Source organism: Pseudophryne corroboree, chromosome 5, assembly GCF_028390025.1.
Source record: "Pseudophryne corroboree isolate aPseCor3 chromosome 5, aPseCor3.hap2, whole genome shotgun sequence".
NCBI lineage: Eukaryota > Metazoa > Chordata > Amphibia > Anura > Myobatrachidae > Pseudophryne > Pseudophryne corroboree.
In genome coordinates, this window is record NC_086448.1 from 733,843,386 (window position 1) to 733,868,232 (window position 24,847).

The 24,847-nt window shown below is 45.4% G+C and overlaps 1 protein-coding gene across 2 annotated transcripts in view; it reads left to right on the forward strand.

Annotated features, from left to right (window-relative positions):
* The window catches only part of RIPK2 (receptor interacting serine/threonine kinase 2), an 86,442-nt gene that overhangs the window by 6,292 nt on the left and 55,303 nt on the right, over nucleotides 1–24,847 (forward strand). For both annotated transcript variants that reach the window (XM_063924069.1, XM_063924067.1), the window contains exons 2-4: nucleotides 12,653–12,806; nucleotides 16,967–17,122; nucleotides 22,632–22,783. In XM_063924069.1, the coding sequence (XP_063780139.1) occupies nucleotides 12,653–12,806; nucleotides 16,967–17,122; nucleotides 22,632–22,783 (462 nt within the window). The remainder of the gene's footprint in view (nucleotides 1–12,652; nucleotides 12,807–16,966; nucleotides 17,123–22,631; nucleotides 22,784–24,847) is intronic.

Here is a 24,847-nt window from a genome sequence, read left to right on the forward strand (position 1 = left end):
CCACCTCTATGGCAGTGTCAGCACACAGGGGCTTGTGGCTACATTAGTGGACTGCTGATGCGTACTCCAGGAAAGGTGTGGCAGGCCTACCATTCACAGGAGAGGCCTTGTTTGGAGACGAACTAGACACATGGATCTCCAAAGCTACTGCGGGTAAGTCTACATATCTTCCTTCCGCAGCTCCCCAAGCCAGGAAAGCTTATTCAGCTTCAAATTTGCAGTCCTTTCGGACATCCAAGATTAAGGGAAAATCTAGAGGTGCTTCTACGGCCTCCAGAGGAGCAAGAGGTAAACCATGCAAACCAGCAACTGCAGGTGCTCAGGAACAAAGCTCAGGCTCTACTTCCTCAAAGCCTTCAGCATGACGGTGGACCGCGATGCCTGGAGGAATGTCAGGTGGGAGCCCGACTAAAATTCTTTAATCACATTTGGTCAAGTTTGTGCCGGGATCCCTGGGTCATATATCTTTTTTCCCAGGGCTACAGACTGGAATTCCAAGAGCTCCCACCTCACAGATTCTTCAAATCAAGCTTAACAGCTTCACAAGAGGCAAGTATAACTTTACAGCAGGCCATCCAAAAACTAGTACAGACTCAAGTCATTGTTCCAGTTCCACCTCATCTGCACAACAAGGGGTACTATTCCAACTTGTTTGTAGTACCAAAACCGGACGGTTCGGTACGACCAATTCTGAACCTCAAGTCCTTGAACCCGTTCTTAAGAGTGTTCAAGTTCAAGATGGAATCTCTGAGAGTGGTGATCTCAGGTCTGGAGGAAGGGGAATTCCTAGTGTCTCTGGATATCAAGGATGCGTACCTTCACATTCCGATCTGGCCACCTCATCAGGCTTATCTACGGTTTGCACTGCAAGACTGTAACTACCAGTTCCAGGCCCTGCCATTTGGTCTCTCCACGGCACCGAGGGTGTTCACTAAAGTGATGGCAGAGATGATGTTTATACTCCGCAATCAGGGAGTGAATATAATTCCGTACCTGGACGATCTTCTGACTGTTGCTGGACATCATTGCTCTCTCAACCAAACTTCTCCAGGATCACGGGTGAATTCTGAACCTTCCAAAATCTCACCTAGAGCCAACATGAAGGCTCCCATTCCTGGGAATGGTACTGGACACGGAGTCACAGAAAGTGTTCCTTCCGTTGGAAAAGGCATTGGTAACCAGTTTAAGGTTCCGGATGTCCTGAAGCCAACCCGGATATCGGTGCATCAAGTATTCGCCTTCTGGGGAAAATGGTGGCCTCTTGCGAGGTGCTTCAATACGGAAGGTTTCACACAAGACCCGTCCAGCTCGATCTGTTGGACAAATGGTCCGGATCGCATCTTCACATGCACCAGAGGATCCGTCTGTCACCAAAGCCAGGATCTCCCTTCTGTGGTGGGTACAGATTTCTCACCTCGTCAGAAGTTCGGTATTCAGGACTGGATCCTGTTAACTACGGACGCAAGCCTCAGAGGTTGGGGGTGCAATTTCAAGAAAGATGGTCAAGTCAGGAAGTCATCCTTCCAGTCAACATTCTGGAACTCATATACAACACACTTCTGCAGGCCTCTTATTATCTTCACGATCGGGGCATTCAGGTCCAGTCGGACAATGAGACTGTAGCGACGTACATAAACCGACAGGGCAGAACGAAAAGCAGAGCAGCAATGTCAGAGGTGTCAAGAATTCTCCTCTCGGTAGCAAAAAACGCTGTGGCATTGTCAGCGGTCTTTATTCCGGGAGTAGACAACTGGGAAGCAGACTTCCTCAGCAGACACGACCTGCACCTGGGAAAGTGAGGCCTTCACTCGGAAGTGTTCAGGTTATTGACACGTTGGTGGGGTTATCCACAAATCGACATGCTGGCCTCTCGTCTCAACAAGAAGCTCAAGCGGTATTGTTCCAGGTCGAGAGACACACAGGCAGTGGCGGTAGACGCTCTGACGACTCCATGGGTCTATTAGATGGTGTATGTGTTTCCTCCACTTCCTCTGATCCCAAGAATTCTCAAAAGAATAAAAAGGGAAAAGGTTCAAGCAATACTCATTGCTCTGGACTGGCCAAGAAGGGCCTGGTATGCAGACCTTCTGGAGATGCTCCTCGAAGATTCGTGGCCTCTACCTCTTCGCGAGGATCGGATCTTCTGCAACAGGGCCCATTCGTCTATCAGGACTTACCGCGGCTATGTTTGACGGCATGGAAAGTTGAACGGCTGATTCTAGCCAGAAGAGGGATCCCTAACAAAGTTATCCCGACTATGATCCAAGCCAGGAAGGAGGTAACGTCTAAACTTTACCACCGTATTTGGAAGAAATAGATCTCTTGGTGTGAGAGCAGAACTTATTCTGCGGTGGAATTTCACCTGGGACGTTTCCTGTTTTTTCTGCAGACAGGTGTGGATGTGGGCCTACGTCTGGGCTCCATAAAGGTCCAGATTTCAGCCTTGTCCATTTTCTTTCAAAAACAATTGGTTTCTCTCCCTGAGGTCCAGACGTTTTTGGTGCTGCAGTTCCTCCAATCGGACTGGTTTGAAACATTACAGGAGGTGGACGTAAAATATCTTACGTGGAAGACCGTCACACTGTTGTCCTTGGCTTCAGCAAGACATGTGTCGGAGCCCCTATTTAATCTATTTAATTTTCCATGAGGACAGAGTTGAACTCAGAACTCGTCAGCAATTTCTTCCGAAAGTGGTGTCTGCGTTTCACATCAACCAACCTATTGTGGTTCCAGTTATCGACTTGCTGTTCGTTCTATATGATCCCAATAAAACTGGGTGTCCTGCTTCAAAGCAGACAATTGCACGCTTGATCAGGTTCACTATCCAGCATGCTTATTCCACGGCAGGTTTGCCAGTTCCAAAATCTGTACAGGCCCACTCTACTAGGTCGGTGGGTTCTTCCTGGGCGGCTGCCTGAGGTGTCTCGGCTATACAGCTCTGCCGAGCGGCTACTTGGTCTGGTTCGAACACGTTTGCTAAGTTCTACAAGTTCGATACTTTAGCCTCTGAGGACCTTCACTTTGGTCAATCAGTTCTGCAGGAACCTCAGCACTCTCCCATCCAGTTTGGGAGTTTGGTACATCCCCATGGTACTAAATGGAACACCAGTATCCTCTATGGACTAAGAGAAAAGGATTTACCGGTAGGTAATTAAAATTCTATTTTAAATGATCATTTTTTGTGCTGGTAAACAGGATCAGGAAACAGAAGTGAGAGGGTGATTTCAACATCCCTATCGATAACCCCACAAAATCACCTGCCTCTAAACTCCTTAACCTCACCTCTTCACTTGGTCTCTCCCAGTGGACCACCTCACCATCCCATGTGAACGGGAGCTCACTGGATCTGGTTTTCACTCACCGCTGTGATATTTCTGATTTCTCCAATTCCCCTTTTCCCCTCTCTGACCACCACTTGCTCTCTTTCAACTTATCTATCTCTGCTTCCCCATCTCTCCCTCCTAAGGCTACCATCACTAAGCGTAACATTGAGGCTATTGACACCTCATCCCTATCCTCCCTGTTTGACTCACTTCTCTCTCCTCTTCTCTCTCTCACATGCCCTGAACAAGCCACATCCAATGCATCTCTTACTTCTGCCCTTGACTCTGTTGCTCCGCCAACCACTAGTCACCCTCGCAAATCAACACCTCAGCCCTGGCACACCAAATGCACCAGATATCTACAAAAATGCTCACGTACTGCGGAGCGACAGTGGAGGAAATCACGCTCTAAAGCAGACTTCCTCCATTTCAAATTAATTCTCTCATCCTTCAGTGCTGCCCTTTCCCTCGCTAAACAATCATACTTCAAAATCCTCATCTCTACCCAGTCTTCCAACCCCCGGCGCCTCTTTGCCACTGTTAACTCCCTCCTCTGCCCACCACCACCTCCTCTCCCTTCCTCATTGTGTGCTCTTGACTTTGCCACTTATTTCACATCCAAGATTGACTCCATACGTCAGGATATCACATCCCACCAGACCAGCAACCAGCCACCACCCATCCCTTGCCACCCCTCCCCTTCCCTCTTACCAACTCTGACATCTTTCTCCCATGTATCTGGCGAGGAAGTCATGGCCCTCATCCGTTCCCCCCTCCGCTACAACCTCCCCGCTCGACCCTATCCCCTCCCACCTCCTCCGCTACCTCTCTCCTTCTGCCTGTTCCCATCTTGCTCACCTTCTCAATCTCTCCCTCTCATCAGGCACAGTCCCCTCTGCCTTCAAGCATGCTCTTGTCTCCCCTATTCTTAAAAATCCCACCCTTGATCCTAACACTCTCTCCAACTATCGACCCATCTCTCTCCTCCCCTTTGCCTCCAAACTTCTTGAGCGTATTGTCTATAATCGCCTCACTGCCTTTCTTTCCTCTCACTCACTGCTTGACCCATTCCAGTCTGGTTTCCGTTCTCTCCACTCCACTGAAACTGCCCTCACAAAAGTCTGCAATGACCTCCATGCAGCCAAATCTAAGGGCCACTACTCTCTGCTTATTCTTCTTGACCTCTCTGCTGCTTTTGACACTGTGGACCACCCTCTCTTTCTGCAAATCCTTCACACTCTTGGTCTGCGTGATACTGCCCTCTCCTGGCTGTCCTCCTACCTCTCTAATCGTTCCTTCTCTGTCTCCTCTCATGATGCTACCTCCCCCCCACTTCCACTAACTGTTGGTGTCCCCCAAGTCTCTGTTCTTGGTCCTCTTCTTTTCTCTCTCTATACGTCCTCTTTAGGTGAACTCATTAGTTCTTTTAACTTCCAATACCACCTCTATGCTGATGACACTCAAATCTACCTATCCTCCCCTGATCTCTCCACGGCTCTCCTCACTCGTACCTCAAACTGTCTTTCTGCTATCTCTTCCTGGATGTCCCAGTGCTTTCTTAATCTCAACATGTCTAAAATTGAGCTGATCATCTTCCCACCCTCCTGCACAGCCTCACCTCCCACAATCTCATTATCCATTGATGGCACGACTATCTCCCCTAGCCCCCAAGTACGCTGTCTTGGCGTAATCCTTGACTCCTCCCTCTCCTTCAAACCACACATTCAGCACCTCTCACAAACCTGTCATTTTCATCTCAACATTTCCAGAATCAGACCTTTTCTCACCCAGGATGCCACTAAGATCATTATTCACTCACTGATTATTTCCAGACTGGACTACTGTAATCTCCTCCTAACTGGCCTCCCTGACAATTACCTCTCTCCACTCCAATCTATCCTCAATGCTGCTGCCCGGCTCATCTTCCTCACCAAACGCACTACGTCCACCTCCCCTCTCCTACAGGCCCTTCCCTTCCCTTTCAGAATCCAATTCAAACTTCTCACACTCACTTACAAAGCACTCACCCACTCCTCTCCCATTCACATCTCTGACCTTATCTCCCTTTACCCTCCCACCCGTCCTCTTCGCTGTGCTAATGCACGCCGACTCTCCTGTCTTCTGATTACTTCCTCCCACTCCTATCTCCAAGATTTTTCACGTGCTGCTCTCTTTTCTGGAATTCTTTACCTCTCCCCCTCAGACTCTCCACCTCTCTACAAAACTTCAAACGGGCTCTTAAGACCCATTTCTTTACCAAACCCAGCCAAATCTCATCCTAACCCTCTGTTCCACGTTCTCTATGTACCCCATCTGTGTCACCCCTGTCTGTCTACCCCTCCCCTTAGAATGTAAGCTCTCACGAGTAGGGCCCTCTTCCCTCATGTGCTTATACTTTTCTTACTTTAATAATCCTCAACTGCCCAGATCCTGCAGTTTTTAGGCCACCTGGAACTTATCTCTATGTTGTTTACTGGTGTAGATAAGCTTAGTTACCCTGTACTTGTCCTATATTGTCTTCAACTGTAAGTCACTGTTTTCCTGTTTTGATTATGTGCATATGTACTCTGTAATTGGGCGCTGTGGAACCCTTGTGGCGCCATATAAATAAAGGATAATAATAATAAGAGGGACAGTGGGCTGACTCTGTTATTGTGCCCCTTGTGCAGGTGTGGATCACCAGACCTACATTACAAAGGTCTACAGTCTTTAGGTCGACAACTATTGGTCGATATGCATTAGGTCAACAGCGTCAAAAGGTCGACACACAAAAAGGTCGACCTGACAAAAGGAAAGGTTGACAGGGTCAAAAGGTTGACACATAAAAAGGTCGACATGAGAAAAGATTGACACATTTTAAAGTTTTTTTTTGTCATTTTCGCAATCAAAACACGTTGAACCTCAATTAGTGTACCGCGTCCCCTCGCATGGCTTGCTTCACTTCGTAGGTTACTATTCCCAATCGTAGTACACGTGGATGGTATGAAAAAGTTGATTAACATGCTTAAAAAAACACCAAAACCATTTGCACCTGTTCACCTTTTGTACCTCTTGACCATTAGCACTGTTGACCTTTGACATGTCGATCTATTGTCCATGTCGACCTGCATGTCAACCATTAATGGTCGACTTAATGAGTGTTGACCTTTTCATGGTCGACTTAGAGCCCAGATACCTCCAAGGCTTATTCCCAAGTTATTATTAAGAAGTTTTCTTACAGTAGTACAGGTACTCTTTCTGTGTCCCAATGTTGACAGAGAGCATAGGACGTATACAGATGTGTCATCCTACATCGTTGCTGCAGTCACGTTAGTACTTCTAGTCGAGCCTAGTCGTGAGCGCATTTGCTAGCACTGGGAGTATTTTCATGCATTTTCCCCAAAAATGCATATTATTCACATAGGATGCAGTTAAGTTACCGGCAGTCGGGAACCCGGCGGCCAGGATACCGACGCCGGAATCCCGACTGCTGACAATACCGACAGCTGGAATTCCGGCTCACAGAGGCTATTCCCACTCGTGGGTGTCCGTGAGCCCGCTGCATGGCGAGGGGACTCTTTGCGCTCGCCCCAGTGCCGGCATACTGACGGACGAGATGCCGTTGTCAGTATTCTGACAGCCGGCATCTCGCCCGACAGTAAATCATGCTGAACCCATTCACATAAAGATGCATTTTTGGCAACAAAAAAAAAAAAGCCCAACGTTAGCAGAGCTGCACGGGAACTGCCGGTTCATTGAAACTTTTATTATTTTAAATTACATATATTTGTTTTATTCAGTCAGTCACATGGTTACTGGGTTATGTGGAGATGAAGGTGACCTAGAGGAGTAAAAATAAAATTTGAAATGAAATATAGCCTAGTTTGCATTATTTTAATGACATTTGTTTTACTGTGCCTTGTGCAAGAGGACATATCTGTATTTTAATTCATTAACTTCAGCAAGGAGGCTGTGCTACAAAGCAATGGAACCTGATTGACAATATTTATTGGGAAGGACACTGAAATACAGTAACTATTAGTTTGGCTGAAGTTGGATCGTGTAGAAAATGTGTACTTTTAGGAGTAAGATTAATTCTGCATGAGGTTGGGCTGCGATCTGTGTACGCGCACACATTAGCCTATATTACAGTAGCACAGCATCTCTTATTATCCAATATGAGAACTGTTCCTTAAGGCCCGTACACACTGGTCGATATATCGGCCGTTCTCTTGAACGGCCGATATATCGCGGGACCGTCGGCCAGTGTGTACGGCCGATACGTCTGTGAACTCCGTCGTTCACAGACAATCGCGTCGGCCGCGCAGCACAGCCGACGGCCAATATATCTACCGATATATTGGCGCGTCGCTGTGTGTACCGTACACATGCTGCGGTGGCCGGCGGTGATTGACAGCTGAACTGGGCGGGCGTGTGTACACGCCCGCCCAGTTCATGACGTCAGTCCCCGACGGATCGGGCAGTGTGTATGCTGAACACACTGCCCAATCTGTCCATAGATATATCTGCAGATCAATTGATCTGCAGATATATCTACTAGTGTGTACCCACCTTTAGATAGAGTCCTCTGATCAGAGGAGACGGGAAGAGGACTCTATCTAAGGAGCAGTTCTACAACCTTTCTGATGTTCAGATGTGCATTTAGTCTATCATTAATCTGGTAGACGTTCCAACTGGTATGAGTTCCTCTAAAAGAGATTTTATTTTATTTAAAATGTTGTGACGATAATATACCATTGTGATTTATTTTCTTCTTTGAGGTTACAAAGCTCATTGAAAAGTTTCGAGATTGATTCAGCTTATTTACTTAAGTAATAACTGTGTGCGCCATTTTTGTGGAGGTTTTTTTTCTTTTTTCTTGGCTCCAACATTGAACAAGCCTAACCTCTGATTCTCTAAAGTTTTAAGATTAGTGAGGCGTTTAGTGGAATATAATGTACAGTATGGTGGTAATTTAATTTATTAAAGTGTGAAACACACCATGCCTGACAAAACCTGCAGTACCGTGGTGAGGTTTTAATTGTGAATTGTGCCGACTGGTGACTTTCTATGGCAGTGGTAATTAGACACTTTTATGTAATAGCTGAGGCTATAGTATCATTTTGCCTACAGAGGGATTAGTTTTGGCAATTGTGGATCCAATGGACAGAAAGATAAGGCTTCAGTTGTCCAAATTTTCTAGAGAATTTAGTAGGTTATATTTGACACCTAATATAGTTTAAAGAATTAACTTTCCATAGTCACTTGATGGGCATTTTGAACCCTGCTACTTTGGTATCTGACTTGATGCAAGTGCGGTGTCAGATACCATATTACCAGAGCTAGTAAATATCCAAAAAGCAGCCGTTCCTCTGAGATCCTTACCATTGGCAATTGCCAATTCTGCTGCTAATTGCTAGCAGCAGTCATTTACACTGCTGGAGGGGATGCAGTGTGGGGGGGATGGACGGTAGGAAGGAGCGGGGCTCAGGCATACTTGCCTACTATTTAAAAAGCATTTCAGGGAGATTGTGAAAGTAACATCTATCAGCATACGTAAATACATGTTCAGAAGTTCCAATAGTGCGCACAGCAGCTAGTGCAGTAATCTAAAAGAGGCTTCTCCTACCTCCACCACATTACAGATATAAACGATACATAAAATACCACTTCACCAGCGATGTAATTTACGATGATATGATTCACAATACAGTATATTTCTCTCTGTTTCATACACCGGCCCTCCTCTTGTATCGGGAAAAACCCACAATGCCTTGTCTCAGAGGTTACCAGAAAATGAAGCAATATGCAGAAAGATAGTGTGATACTGTATAAATGGCATAATTTATTACTACACATAAAAGGTTTTAAGAGCAGATAATAACACCACACGAATTTGTAAAATCCTTGAAAAAAAAAGAGAAAAAAAATGGCCACACAATTGTTGCATAGACATTCACAATCGGACTGCCCCCCTCAGAATGATGGAAAAACTGTCCAATTACCGTCCGTCAGAGAGAAATGGCTCACGTCAGGTCTTAAAAGCGTGTATCTCCAGTTTACCTCCCAGCTGCACCAAGGGGATTCTCTGGCCTCAGGTCCCTTTCACACGTCGGATTAGTACAAGTGCACCACCATCCATCCAAACGGGGTCTGTTCAAGGGCACCCACGCGTTCCGACCCTCCCCGGGTCTTTCTCAAGGTCAGATCCTGATGTGCATGTCTAACAAATGTCCCAGGTAAAGTATATATCCCTCTCACTTGATTCCCATTGGTCCCAGCACAGCTGATCCCTATACATTTATTACCTATATGTCCATGCTCCTGTGCACTATGAACTTACCTATCAACTGAGTCATTTACCTAGCAACCCCAATCATATGATGTAATCCAGACCACATGTTATATGTGATCCCGCTTCCGGGGTTGTCCCGCTCACGTGACGCACTGTCATCTATGACGCATCATCGATGTTTTGTTCCACCCACCGTGGTTTTTTCTATGTCCTTCGCTCACCGGGTGTGCAAATGGGACATTCATTTGCATCCAGCGATATAAGACTTGTATGTAATGTCTATGTGTATATTGTAATGGAGTCTGGGACACATCATGGCTACCAGCCTGTCCTCTAAGTGAACTCATAGCTACATAGATATGGGAGTAGAGGACACTGATGTATAGTGGGGAGTCAGAAGTTAGTTTTTGGCCCTTACCTTATCTAAGAAGCTATAAACTACAGTTAGGAGGAACATCACAGGTCAAGAAACCTGACATCTTGAAACTTAAAAGAAAGACAGCTGTTGAAAGTGGAAAAAGTAAATCTGGTTTCTCACTGCCCAGGTACACAGCATTGAGACAGTTAAGGAAAAGGTGGGGGCCGTAGCTGTGAGGGGGTTATATCTGCCCCTCTCAGCCACACTAGTTGTTCATTTCTGAGGGAAGCAGCCAGGAGCTGGGAGTGTACCATATCTCTTACATTGTGAAATCCCTCCAAACAGAAGGCTTACCTGCTGCTGAGTAAGTTAGGTTTCTGAAATTATCCTCCACTTTTGTTTTATTTTATATTGTATCCTGATCTGTGTGTACTTTTAAATATTTCTCATAATCTTTGTAACTCTTTTTTGTAACTAAAAGCTCTGAAGATATTCTTGAAATTAAACATCTCATTTTTAGTTCTGGTCTGTGTTCTTATGCCCAAAAGCCTCATGGTTCATGCTATTATTTTGTGACTTATTAATAATTGTATGAATAGGCCGAAGTGAAGACGACCTTGCGTCTAGTCGCTAAACCTTCTTGCTGGTGGCAGTTTAGGGTTTAAAGTAATCCCGTAGTCACGCACGACGATTCTCGGATTGGCGTATCTGGAGAATTGGCCGGTGGTCGTGACACCGGTCTTCCCGATAACGTGACCACATATCACACGCTGCGTGTCCTCCGCACTCTGTCACCACTAGAAGCTTATCCTTCCAATCCATCTTGGTAACCGCTTATACATGGCAAATATTTCATAAGTATGAATGGAGTTGGAGCTGCATTTTTGGCATAGTGTTTTCCCCTTATTTTCCACAGGCACATATGTCATTCTCAGTATACAGTAGGGATCCCATTCAACTAAAAAATGCAGCTCCAGCTCCGTTCGTACTTATGAAGCGGAGGACATTGAAAAAACCACAGTGGTTGGAACAAAACATCAATGACGCATCACAGATGACGGCGTGTCTATTCACAAGAAACAGAGGGACTGGGAGCATGCCAGCAGTTCATAGAGCGCTGGACATGACCCCACAGTCACAAAACAGGGGCGTGGCTGTCGATTACAGCACTGCCATGAAGCCACACCCCTTTCCCATAAGCCACACTCCTTTTGGCCGGTTGGGCTTTGACGCTCAAGGGTGTCCTGGGCTGCCTTCTAAAGATGTTGGGAGGTATGAAAACATGACCTTGAGGGTTGTGGTTGAGAACCACTGTACTAGACTATGGGGACTGTAGACATTATTGGGACTTCAAGGTAAGTAGGAAATATCCCTGATATCTGCTGCATTATCTATGTATTGATTAGCTCCAGTACTTCAACCCTACAAAAGTCCAGTAGGTGCAAATTAATCTTTTCACCTGCTTTAAGGATTGATGAATGGGCCTTTATTGTTTAACATGTAATTGCATTTTGTACAGCTAACCTCTGCTGCTAAGAATAGACTGGCAGGCACTGCATGATGGGAAAATATCATTTTACAAAATCCAGTGACGTCAGGCAAATTGTGAAGGGTTTATCTTCAGGCTTCTCAGACAAAAGATAACCAATAAAAGGAACATACTGTAAACAGAAACGTAGAATTTGACAGCAGATAAGAACCTCTTGGCCATTCTAGTCTGCCCATGTACATACACACACATTTGCTGAGTAATACTATAGTTCTGTTTATTAACAGGTATTTGTTTCTTTTGTATAAACCAGTAATCTACTGTTGTCTTTTATGTAATATATGTTACACAGTTCAGAAGCACTAGGTTTAAGCTGACACTTTTGCACACGTACAATATCATACTTCCCAGCATCGGGAGATGTTAAGGAGGGACATCCTGGCCGAAAAAGAGGGCATGGCCTATAGGAAAGGGGGCGTGGCCCCAGCAAGCACTCTGTGAGCTGCTGGCATGCCCCCAGTCCCTCTATCACCCGTGAATATATGCTGTGCGCATGTGCACAGCGTCTATTCACTGCTGCTCTGCTAGACAGAGCAGTGACTGACAGGAGACTCCCGACTGGCCGCCCCCCCCCCCCCCCCACACACACACACACACACACAGCGGGACACTGCAGCCTGTGGGAGGGACAGCGAGAGAGTCCCTAAAAAAACGGGACTGTCCCACGAAAATCGGGACAGTTGGGATGTATGCAATATGATTCTGGGTAACAAACACTGTGGGGGTTATTCAGAGTTGGTTGCAGATTCTCGAATGCTGGAGGCTGCCCAGCACAGGGCAAGGTCATAATTGAATTGCGATTGCATTTCAAGAACTTCAAATAGAGGTTGACCCCTTGGGCAGGCGCACCACCACCATGTTTCCAATCGCAGGAAACGCAGGCGACTTCATCGGCTGTCCCTGAAAATGGCTATGACCTCTGAATAGCCCCCGTATACATAATGAGTGCATGGGTTTAAGATAAGCAGTATACATAATACTTACAGTACATCAAAATACCTATAACATGGGGTCTTAGGGACCAAAGGCCAGAAAGAACACTGACCATACCCAGGGGAAAATGAACTGCAGCCACAAAAATGGACAAGGAACAAATAGTTTTGTCATGCATATATAGTGAAGACCTTTATTTGATGTTTTTCCTGCAGAGAAAGAAACAAGATTTTAAAAGAAGCAGAAATATTGCACAAAGCCAGATTTAGCTATATTCTTCCGATTCTGGGAATTTGTAATGAGGGGATTCATCTTGGTATCGTAACAGAGTATATGACTAGTGGATCATTAAGCCAACTGCTGCATGAGGTAAGAATATTGTTTCCATTTATACATAGGTATATATATTACATGCATGCTAATTAGTTATCGGTATCAATGTTTATATTGTATTGTGTTCCTGCAATGTTTACTTAGCTATTTATTTTCTTTAAGGAGGTTGTTGTCAGCTCTTGGTGTTTAGGATCACCCACCATCCATATACCCAGACCATGGTCCATAGTAAGGTTTCTGTCCCTTCCAGGCAACAGTAGAAGGAGTCCCTATTGATGATGTTAGTTGAGGGTGAGCCAAAAAGCAGGGATTGTGCAAAAACAGATTATCCCTGTAATGCCAGTGACTGTAGTATGCAAATTAGCTTAGTTATGCAGAATGGAGGGTGGACCCTGACACTTTAGTTTTGGATGATGAAAGAGATTATATTAGTTAGTCAACCCAACTATTTGTCATATTTTGTTCCCTAAACAAATAGGTACGCTTTCTTTGAAGTCCTCCATGACAGCACACAGGTAGCCCCTCACCCTGGTTGGCGGGCTGTAAAGGCTAAATTAAAATACAGTACTAAGATCTGTGTCAGTGTTAAAATGTCTGCCCAGTTGCCCTTTACTTTACTGGATTCTTCTTCTGCTGGGAAAATCCACCCCAGACATTTTCCTTGTTCCTGATGTCAACCAAATAGGCAAACTGTGGTAATACAGTCACAATATTATGAATACCTCCTACATTTAATGCCGGCAGCGCGTAGCCCGTGAAGTATGTCATGTGTCGTGCGCTGGCTTGCTGGCTTGGTGGGTATATAAGGTGTGCCATAGACCATCTGCACACATGTCAGTCGTTCCTGTCTTTGGGTAAAAGAGGCAATTTATCCGAGTTGCAAAAATCCGAGTTGATTATCGGCTTTCGGGCCAAGGGTGCCAGTATTTCTGAGACAGCGCAGTTTGTGAACTGTTCGCGTGCTGCTGTGGTGAAAGTGTATCGTGACTGTACAAATGGCACCATTGTGAATAGTAGCCGTAAAAACTGCAGGGCACCAGGTGCCATTAATGTGATAGATGATTGTCGACTACAACGGTGCGTGAAGATCGACCGACGTGCTACAGTGGAGCTCACCTGTCAAAATGTACCTGTGCCAAGCTACCAACACCTTATTGAGTCGCTCCCAGTCCGTCTAGCTGCTGTCCGTGCTGCACACGGCGGTTAAGGGGGGTACACACGGAGAGATACGTGCTTAATTTCTAAGCAATCTGGCTAGATTGCTTAGAAGTTAAGCACAGAGCTCACAATGTGTATGCCCGGAGCGATAGCGATGCGGCTATCGCCGGTGCTAGATTGGCCTGCATGCAGTCTCAATCTAGCAGGTCGCTCACTTCAGCACTGTGTGAAGTGAGCGCCTTCCCCTCCCTCGCTCAGCACACATCGATCTGAGTGCTGAGCAGGGGAGAGATGTGTGCTGAGCGGTCTGTGATTGATCGCTCAGCACTCATTTCTAGGTGTGTACCCCACTTAACTCAGGCTATTAGTTGGGGGCCATAATAATATGACTCAACCGTGTATGTGGTTCCAAAAAGCATCGGTTTAGATAAGAGGTTCCCAAACTAGGTTCTCAAGTCAACCTAATGGCCCTGGTTTTAATGACAACTATGCTTGGGCCGTGGTGACTTCATTAATACCTCAGCCATGGAAATCCTCAAAACATGGACTGCTAGGATACCTTAAGGATCGAGTTTTGGAACCACTGGTTTAAATTATTAACATTGCTTTGTATTCAACTGCGTAAAAGAAAAAAAACAGGTTGATCACAGAAAGTTATTATTGGGGTGGGAGGTCATTAGTTGACCCCAAAGTGGAATACTGTCCTGTATGGCATTCTAATCAGTGAAGGACCTACTGATTCTGAGGTGTTAGTAAAAGCAATAAAGAACAAGTAACTGTGAACTTAGGGGGTCATTCCGAGTTGATCGCTCGCTAGCAGTTTTTAGCAGCCGTGTAAATGCATTGTCGCCGCCCACTGGGGAGTGTATTTTTGCTTTGCAGAAGTTCGAACGCTTGTGCAGCAGAGCGCTTGCAAAATAATTTTGTGCAAAACAAGACCAGCCCTGTAGTTACTCTTCGTGTGCGTTGATTCTAACAACTGAGGACAGCTTTTGACGTCACACACCCGCCCAGCGAACGCCCAGCCACGCCTGCGTTTTTTCTGCCATGCCTGCGTTTTTCTAAGCACTCCCTGAAAACGGTCAGTTGACACCCAGAAACGCCCACTTCATGTCAATCTTCCTGCGTTCGGCCATGCGACTGGAATGTTCGTTACACTCTGTGCAAATCCACAATGCTCATTGTACCCGTATGACGCGCCTGCGCATTGCGGTGCATATGCATGCGCAGAAATGCCGATTTTTAGCCTGATCGCTGCGCTGCGAACAACCGCAGCTAGTGATTAACTCGGAATGACCCCCTTAGGGCCTAATTTAGAGTTGATCGCAGCAGCAAATTTGTTAGCAGTTGGGCAAAACCATGGGGGTCATCCGATTTGATCACTAGCTGCCGTTGTTCGCTGCATAGTGATAAGTGAAAAAAATGGGTAATCTGCGCATGCGTATGCTCCGCAATGCGCATGCGCGTCGTACAGGTACAAAGTCCATTGTGGTTTTGCACTGGTTCTAGCAACGATTCCAGTCACACAGCCGGCCGCAATGAGATTGACAGAAAGTGGGCATTTCTGGGTGTCAACTGACCGTTTTCAGGGAGTGTTTGGAAAAACGCAGGCGTGGCAAAAAAAACGCAGGCGTGGCTGGGCGTTCGCTGGGCGGGTGTGTGACGTCAAAATCCGTCCCTCCGTCGTTAGAATCAATGCACACGAAGAGTAACTACAGAGCTGGTCTTGTTTTGCACAAAAAGATTTTACAGGCGCTCTGCTGCACAAGCGTTCGCACTTCTACAAAGAAAAAATACACTCACCAGTGGGCGGTGACAATTCGTTTGCACGGCAGCTAAAAACTGCTACCGTGCGATCAACTTGGAATGACCCCCCATGTGCACTGCAGGGGGGGGGGGGGGGGGGTAAGTATAACATGTGCAGAGAGAGTTAGATTTGGGTGGGGGGTGTTCAAACTGAAATCTTAATTGCAGTGTAAAAATAAAGCAGCCAGTATTTACCCTGCACAGAAACAAAATAACCCACTCAAATCTAATTCTCCCTGCAAATGTTATATCTGCCACACCTGCAGTGCACATGGGGGGTCATTCCTACCCGTTCTCACGCAGCGGTTCTTCGCTGCGGTGCGAACGGGTCAGCACTGCGCATGCGCATCGCCCGCAATGCACACGCGCGTCATTGCCCAGTGACAACCGTCGCCAGGCAACGACCAGAAAAGAGAGGAAAGTGATAGCTAACGCAATCGCAAGAAGATTGACAGCGGGAGACGTTCCAGGGCGGATACTCACCGTTTTCCGGACGTGGAGATCCGAACGCAGGTGTGTCCAGGCATTTGGAGGGCGGATGTCTGACGTCAGTCCCAGGACCTTTGTCGCTGGATCCGTCGCACAGGGTAAGTAAGTCTGACCCTGGTCTTGTTTTGCAGGAAACTTTTTAGCATAGCATGCGATCGCAGCCCTGCTATGCTAAAATACACTCCCCCATAAGCGGCATCAAGTTGATCGCACGAACAACAAAAAGTTGCTACGTGGGATCAACTCGGAATGAAGGCCCTGGTTTTGCCCAACTGCTAACAAATTTGCTGCTATGATCAACTCTGAATTAGGCCCATAGTCAAACCATGTTGCAATGCAAGGGGTGCAAATATATATATTTTTTGTTTTTGCATGTGGTGTAAATACTGTCTGATTTTGCATGCATCCCACAAATGCTGGGCTGTTTTATTTTTACACTACATTTTAGATTTAAGTTTGGACACGCCTCTCCCAAATCTAAATGTCTCTGCACATGTTACATCTGCCCCACCTGCAGTGCAACATGGTTCTAGCAAGGTGCAGTTTTTGCTTTACTTCCATCTCAGAATAAGGCCCACTGTGTCCAATCTTGTCACTGACATGTGTGTCCACATTGCCTATAGTGCCAGTCATTTGCCAATTGAACAAGGTAGGTTATAGCAGCTTGCTAATACACAAGTGTAGAGAGGTAAACGTTGTGTCCGCTGTATTGATGATATTATTTTATATTACTGTTGTTTTAGGACAACCCTTTGCCAGAGATTGTGTGGCCTTTAAGGTTTCGTATTCTATATGAGATTGCTTTAGGGGTAAATTTTCTACATAATATGACCCCGCCATTGCTGCATCATGACTTGAAAACGCCAAATATTTTGCTAGACAACGAATTCCACGCTAAGGTAAGTGTATAACTGCACCATAATCCTCCATGAGATGGGAATTCACTGAACTGGTTTTTGCTTTTCATTTTTATAATTCCTTCACTAAATAAACACTTCAAATATTATTATTTTGTGCTATTTACGTATTTGTCTACATAATATCATGCCCTGCCTTCATAATATCAAACCTATCTCCTGCAACAATGTCATGTCCTCAAGCTGCTGTATTTTAGAGTGATTACTGCTCATATAAAAACAAAACAGGAGTGACCAGAACAAGATGCAAATCAGGCCAAATTTTGCATGCATGAGCAGTTTTAAACTAATTGTTAGCGCAGCCAAACAACTGGTCACGAGTCTGAGGAGGAGATGTATCAAACCATGGCGAGAAAGTACCAACCAATCAGCTGTTAACTGTCATTTTTTAAATACATTCTGTAAAATGACAGTTAAGAGCCAGTTGGTTTGTACTTTGGGGCACATGTACTAACCCTTGCAAAGAGATAAAATGGAGAGAGATAAAGTACCAGTCAATCAGCTAACTGCCATTTTTCAAACGCAGCCTTTAACATGGCAGTTAAGAGCTGATTGGCTGGCACTTTATCTCTTTCCACTTTATCTCTATCCAAAGCTTAGTAAATAGACCCCTTTATCTCTCTCCAAGGATTTATATATCTCCCCTAAGTCCTAATAAGGATTATGGGGCCCACATATTAACGAGTGATAAAACTCACTGTGAGTGATAAAACTTGTTAAATGGTGCTACAGGCAATCAGCTCCCAATAGTCATTTTTCAAACACATGACAATTAGGAGCTTAACACATGACAGTTGGGAGCTGATTGTCTACAGCAGCTTTTATCAAACACAATGAGTTTTATCATTCACAGTGAGTTTTATCACTCGTTGATAAATGGGCCCCTAAATTACTTTTATCACTGTTTTATTCATTATAAAGTTCATTGCGTATTAGCGTTTGTGTGGACATTTTAAAGCGAGTCCCTTTCTTCTGAGCAGCAGTCCCCCACCTCTCTGCATCCTACCTCTCCAGCAATTGGGTACCCCATCCTAAACGGCGCCATCTTCCCTGTAATGTTTGGCAAGATAGTAACATAGTAACATAGTATCTGAGGTTGAAAAAAGACAATTGTCCATCGAGTTCAACCTATTTGTGGTCTCCTATGCATGATGATTTGACTAAAATTTCTGACTGATGCTGCTGTCAGCCGTTGCATTTTATCCCTATTTATAGTAACTATAATGCATGACTATGCACCATACCCCTGGATATCCTTATCCATTAGGAATTTATCTAACCCATTCTTAAAGGTGTTGACATATTCCGCCATTACAACTCCCTCGGGCAGGGAATTCCAAACATGTATTGTCCTTACCGTGAAAAAGCCTTTACGACGTATTGTGCGGAATCTCCTCTCCTCTAACCTGAGCGAGTGTCCACGAGTCCTCTGTGTTTATCTAACCAAAAACAGGTCCCGCGCAAGCTCTGTGTATTGTCCCCTTATATATTTGTAGATGTTGATCATATCCCCTTTTAGTCTCCGCTTTTCCAATGTAAACATGCCTAGTCTTTCAAGCCTTTCCTTGTATTCCATCGTCTCCATGCCCTTAATTAGTTTGGTCGCCCTCCTATGTACCTTTTCTAGCTCCAGGATATCCTTTTTGTAGTACAGTGCCCAGAATTGTACACAGTATTCAAGGTGTGGCCTCACTAGTGATTTATATAACGGGAGTATAATACTCTCGTCCCTAGCATCAATACCCCATTTTATGCATGCTAATATCTTATTAGCCTTCTTTGCTGCAGTCCTACTTTGGGTACTACTGCTTAGCTTGCTATCTATGAGGACACCTAAGTCCTTTTCCAGTACAGAATCCCCTAATTTTGCCCCATTTAGTAGGTAGTTGTAATTTTTTTTCTTGTTACCACAGTGCATTACCTTACACTTGTCTGTGTTGAAGCGCATTCTCCATTTGGCTGCCCATGCTTCTAATTTAACTAAGTCGCTCTGAAGAGACTCGGCATCCTCCTCTGTATTTATAGCCTTACACAATTTGGTATCATCTGCAAAAATTGACACCATGCTCTCTAGACCTTCTGTTAGGTCGTTAATGAAAATATTGAACAATAGCGGTCCTAATACTGAGCCTTGCGGCACACCACTTAGCACTTCAGTCCAAGTTGAAAAAGATCCATTAACCACAACGCGCTGCTCCCTATTATCTAACCAGTTTTTGACCCAAGTGCATATTGTGCTTCCTAGCCCTGATTCTTATAGCTTGTAGATAAGTCTCATTTGTGGTACAGTATCGAACGCTTTGGCAAAGTCTAAAAAGATTACATCCACGTCTTTACCCTGATCTAGGTTTGCGCTTACTGTTTCATAAAAGCCAAGTAAGTTGGTTTGACAGGATCTGTCCTTCATAAACCCATGTTGATTCCTTTTAATGACCTTATTGACTTCAAGGAACTTCTGAATACTATCTCTTAGAATACCTTCCAATACTTTCCCCACTATAGATGTAAGACTAACTGGTCTATAATTACCTGGTTCAGCTTTACTTCCCTTTTTGAATATAGGCACTACTTCCGCTATACGCCAGTCTTTGGGAACCATACCTGATATAACTGAATCCTTAAAGATCAAAGATAGCGGTTTTGCCAGTTCAGAGTGAAGCTCCATTAGAACCCTTGGGTGAATACCATCGGGCCCTGGTGATTTATTAATCTTTAAATGTTTTAATCGGTCACAGACTACTTCCTCGCTTTAATAAGTACCTATCAGTGGGATATTCTCATTATTGAGATTGTGTGTCAGTCCCTGAATTGGGTCCTCTCTAGTGAATACTGTTGAAAAAAACTCATTTAGTGTGTCCGCTATGTCATTATCATTTTTGCTTAAGACTCCCAACTTGTCTTTTAAAGGGCCTATACTCTCCTTCTTTAATCTCTTGCTATTAATGTATTTAAAGAATTTTTTGGGATTCGCTTTGCTTTCCTTTGCTACTAGTTTTTCAGTTTCTACTTTAGCCGCTCTTATTTCCTTTTTGCAAATTTTGTTACATTCCTTATAGTGCTGAAATGACTCTGCTTCCTCGTCAGATTTGTATTTTTTAAATGCTCGCCTTTTCTTGCCCATAAGTTCCTTAATCTTTTTGTTAAGCCACATCGGTTTATGATTTTTATTCCTTTTTTTGCTGCTCATAGGAATAAATTTGAGTGTATTTTTAGCTAGCAGGAATTTTAGTACCTCCCATTTCTCCGTAGTATTTTTTCCTAAAAACAAACCTTCCCATTCAATATCCCTGAAAAATACCCTCATCTTTTCAAAATTTGCTTTGCTAAAGTTTAGAGTCCTAGTTGAGCCAGTATAGGGCTGTTTATGGAAACTAATATTGAATGTGACCATATTGTGGTCGCTGTTTCCTATGGGTTCTCCTACTTTAATACCTGATACCAAATCCCCATTGTTTGTTAATTAATACCAGGTCTAAGATTGCATTGTACCTAGTTGGTTCCTCAATTAGTTGGACTAAGTAGTTATCATTAAGTGTGTTTAAAAACATATTGCCCCTAGCAGTATCACATGAATCGTTTTTCCAGTTTATCTCTGGATAGTTAAAATCTCCCATCACTACTATGTCTCCTACTCCTGCTGCTCTTTCAATTTGCTTTAGTAACAATTCCTCATCAGATGCGTTGATACCAGGCGGCCTATAGCATACACCCAATACTAACTTTTTTATTCCTTTTTCCCCGCATGCAATTTCTACCCATAATGTCTCGACAGTGTCTACAGTCCCCTCCTGAATATCTTCCCGTATATCAGGTTTTAAAAACGGCTTTACGTAAAGACACACCCCTCCACCCTTTTTATTTAGTCTGTCTCTCCTAAACAGTGTATAGCCCTCTAGATTGACTGTCCAATCATGAGATTCATCCCACCAAGTTTCAGTAATGCCTTGCTTGCTGCAAGTATTTCTAGTTCACCCTTTTTACCAGTAATGCTTCTGGCGTTTACATACATACAACTAAGATAAGTATTTTCCCTTGCGTTAGGGACATCTTTCACCTTATGTAGCAATGATGACCTGTAATCGTCATTGGTTAGTGCTTTGGTAAAATCTCTTTTAGTACCCATGTTAGTAACCTTACCGCCTGCTCTTACCCTCCCCCCAACTTCTCCCCCATTTCGTTTACTACCGCCATCCCCACTATTCTCACTGCATGACCCGTAGTTTCTAGCTAAACCCTCCCCCCAGGCTCCTAATTTAAAATCTCCTCCAACCTTCTAACCATCCTTCCCCCCAGCACCGCTGCCCCCTCCTCAGTCAGGTGCAATCCGTCACGACAAAAGAGATGGCGCCTGACTGAGAAGTCCGCCCAGTGTTCCAGGAACACAAACCCCTCTTTCCTGCACCAATCCCTAAGCCACACATTTACCTCCCTAATCTCCCTCTGCCTCCCTGGACTAGCACGTGGCATGGGTAATAATTCCGAGAATATTACCTTAGATGTCCTTGCCTTCAGTTTCTTTCCTAAGTCCCTATAGTCTTTCTTAAGGACATCTCACCTTCCGCTAACTTTGTCATTGGTGCCAACGTGCACCAAGACCGCCGGGTCTTTCCCAGCCCCTCCCAACAATCTATCTACCCGGTCCGCGATGTGCCGTACCCGAGCACCCGGGAGACAACAGACTGTACGGCGATCACGGTCCCGGTAGCAGATTGCCCTATCTGCCTTCCTGATGATAGAATCCCTTACCACCACCATCTGACTAGGTACCTCTCTTTCTTGTATCCCAACCGCGCCAGAGGGACCGCTCCTCTGGATGCTAGAGGGAGCAGTCTCCTCCGGCACCGTCATTTCTTCACTATCATCCTCCGATTCCTCGTCCAATCGGGCAAATTTGTTCGGGTTTGATAGTTCGGAGATGTCGAGCCTCCCCCTCTTTTTCTTCCTTCTAACTGTGACCCAACTGGCTACCTGATCATCATCCTCTTCTACCAGTGACCCCTCCCGCAACTCCTCCACCGTTCTGTCTAAACTACGCTCAAGATTGTGAATCTCCCTCAGTCGCGTAACAGTTTGCTCTAGATCAGTTACCTGGGCTTCCAGGGCAACAGTTCGCACACACCTCGTGCAGATGTAATCACACTGGGCCGGTAGCTCCAGGTGTGCATACATCTTGCACGACATGCACTGAGTGAGGTCCCCAATCACAGCCCCTCCCATATTGTTTGTAAGGTCTAACTCCCTGTTACTCTCAAAGAAAAAGCTGAAAAAATAAAAAGTAGAAGACATGTGTATAGCGCACATAATAAAAAGGTCTGGCACTGAGGCATTGCTTTCACTGTGCAGCGCTGTCTTTCCACAGATGTCACTGGGAAACCCACTTGCTGGCATCAAGTAGGTATGCTCTGATTCTTTGTTCTAGCAATAAAGCTGTCCAATAATGAAGATTCTATTTGTGTGTTGATGGAAATTGAGAAGCATTTTTCTATTTCAGATCGCTGATTTTGGCCTTTCAAAATGGCGCATGTTGTCACAATCTCTCAGTGATCACAAAACACCAGGGGGAACTATTATCTACATGCCCCCTGAGGTATATGAACCGAACATTAAAAACAGTAGAGGAAGTGTTAAACACGATATGTACAGGTATGTCTGTGGCAGAAGCCTGCCGTTAAAAATGCATAAACTATGTAAGTGTATTCTGAGAGGGCAAAGTTATTGAATTAGTTTTATACGTATAAGAATCTGTTATCCAAGAAAGGCTATGGGGGTCATTCCGAGTTGACCGCAGCTGTGCTAAATTTAGCACAGCTACGATCATTCACACTGACATGCGGGGGGACGTGCAGCACAGGGCTAGTCCGCCCCGCATGTCAGTCCGCCCCCCCCCCGCAGAAGTGGGATTTTATTGCAAAAGACAATCAAGTTACAGATTAAAATGAATTCCCTGCTGCCCCCTGCCCCCCTCAGGCATACTAAGGGGCATATTACAGGAGGCAGCATGATTCACTTAGCGGGGAGTCATATGCAAGGGCGCCTATTCCCCGAGTCCATAAGAAATAGGCACAATCATGGGGGGGAAACCTCATTGCTTTCACAGTTTATGTGGAATCAGTGAGCTACCTTGTGGGGTAAAGGCTATTTAATTGAATAGCTTTTCACTGCGCCTTGCAGAAATTACCCTATAATTAGCCATGGGGTAAACCTCACAGCTAATTGAATAAGCCCATACGGTAAGTGTTTCAAAAGCAGACTTCACTTTCACCCACTGTCAGCATGCTCCAGTAGTTGTAGAGCTATAAGCCCCAACATACCAGGCATACAAGGGCTTGTACTGTATTTTACCTACAACATGGTAGCAACAGGTTTGCATTTTACTGAATACACTGAATTCCTCCCCAAATGATGGGATAATAAGAAATCCTTGACCTACCTTTACTCAAAGGCAGGTCTCTGTCTGGTGATGGGGGCTGAATGCAGCTAGATGCTGATTACCACTTGAGCTCTCTTTTAATGCTACAAGGTTCTTAAGCACCTTTCTGGTACCTATGAAAGCAGATACCGCAGTGTGACTTATACCCCTTTTCCACTAGCTCAAAAAACACGGGTAAATGCACGGGGGCGCGCATTTACCTGTGTTTTTTGCAAGTGGAAAAGGGTAAACCCGGATCAAGTGACCCGTGAATCCTTCCCGGCTATCTACCTGGGTAGGACATGGGAATGATCCGGGTAGGGTTGTAGTGTAAACGGGAGTCGTGTCGATGCGACACGGCTCCCGTTTACACTGTATGGAAGGGCGGCGCTGGGAGATCATGTGATCTCCCTGCGCCGCCCCTGCCGCGTCACTAGAAGCGTCACCAACCCGGCATATGCCGGGTTGTGACTGCTGATAGGAAAGGGGCCGAGCACGGGTCGCAGCAGGGGGCAGCTCCCGTGTCAGGCTCCCGGCTGCGACCCGTGCTCGTAGGTGGAAAAGGGGTATAACTGTAGAGGGAAGCACTCGGCTGCTTTCTCCCGTCCATACAAAGTGTATCGACTGTGTATTTAACAATGAGCGGGGTCTGCAGCGGTCCCTCCATTTTCTAACAGCAACCGCAGCCCCCAACTTTCTACGGGGGCTGTTGAGCAGTCAGATTCCCTGGCAGCTAACACCATCTGATGGCATTAGCCGCTGTAGCCTTCGCGACCGTCACCAGGAGACATGCGCAGAAAAGCCCAGCTTCTGATAGAGAAGGGAAATGATTGCTTTCTCTAACGTCCTAGTGGATGCTGGGAACTCCGTAAGGACCATGGGGAATAGCGGGCTCCGAAGGAGGCTGGGCACTCTAGAAAGATCTTAGACTACCTGGTGTGCACTGGCTCCTCCCACTATGACCCTCCTCCAAGCCTCAGTTAGATTTCGTGCCCGGCCGAGGTTGGATGCACACTAGGGGCTCTCCTGAGCTCTTAGAAAGTTATAGTCTTAGAATTTGTTATTTTCAGTGAGACCTGCTGGCAACAGGCTCACTGCAGCGAGGGACTAAGGGGAGAAGAAGCGAACTCGCCTGCTTGCAGCCGGATTGGGCTTCTTAGGCTACTGGACACCATTAGCTCCAGAGGGATCGACCGCAGGCCCACCCTTGATGTTCGGTCCCGGAGCCGCGCCGCCGTCCCCCTTACAGAGCCAGAAGCAAGAAGATGGTCCGGAAAATCGGCGGCATGAAGACATCC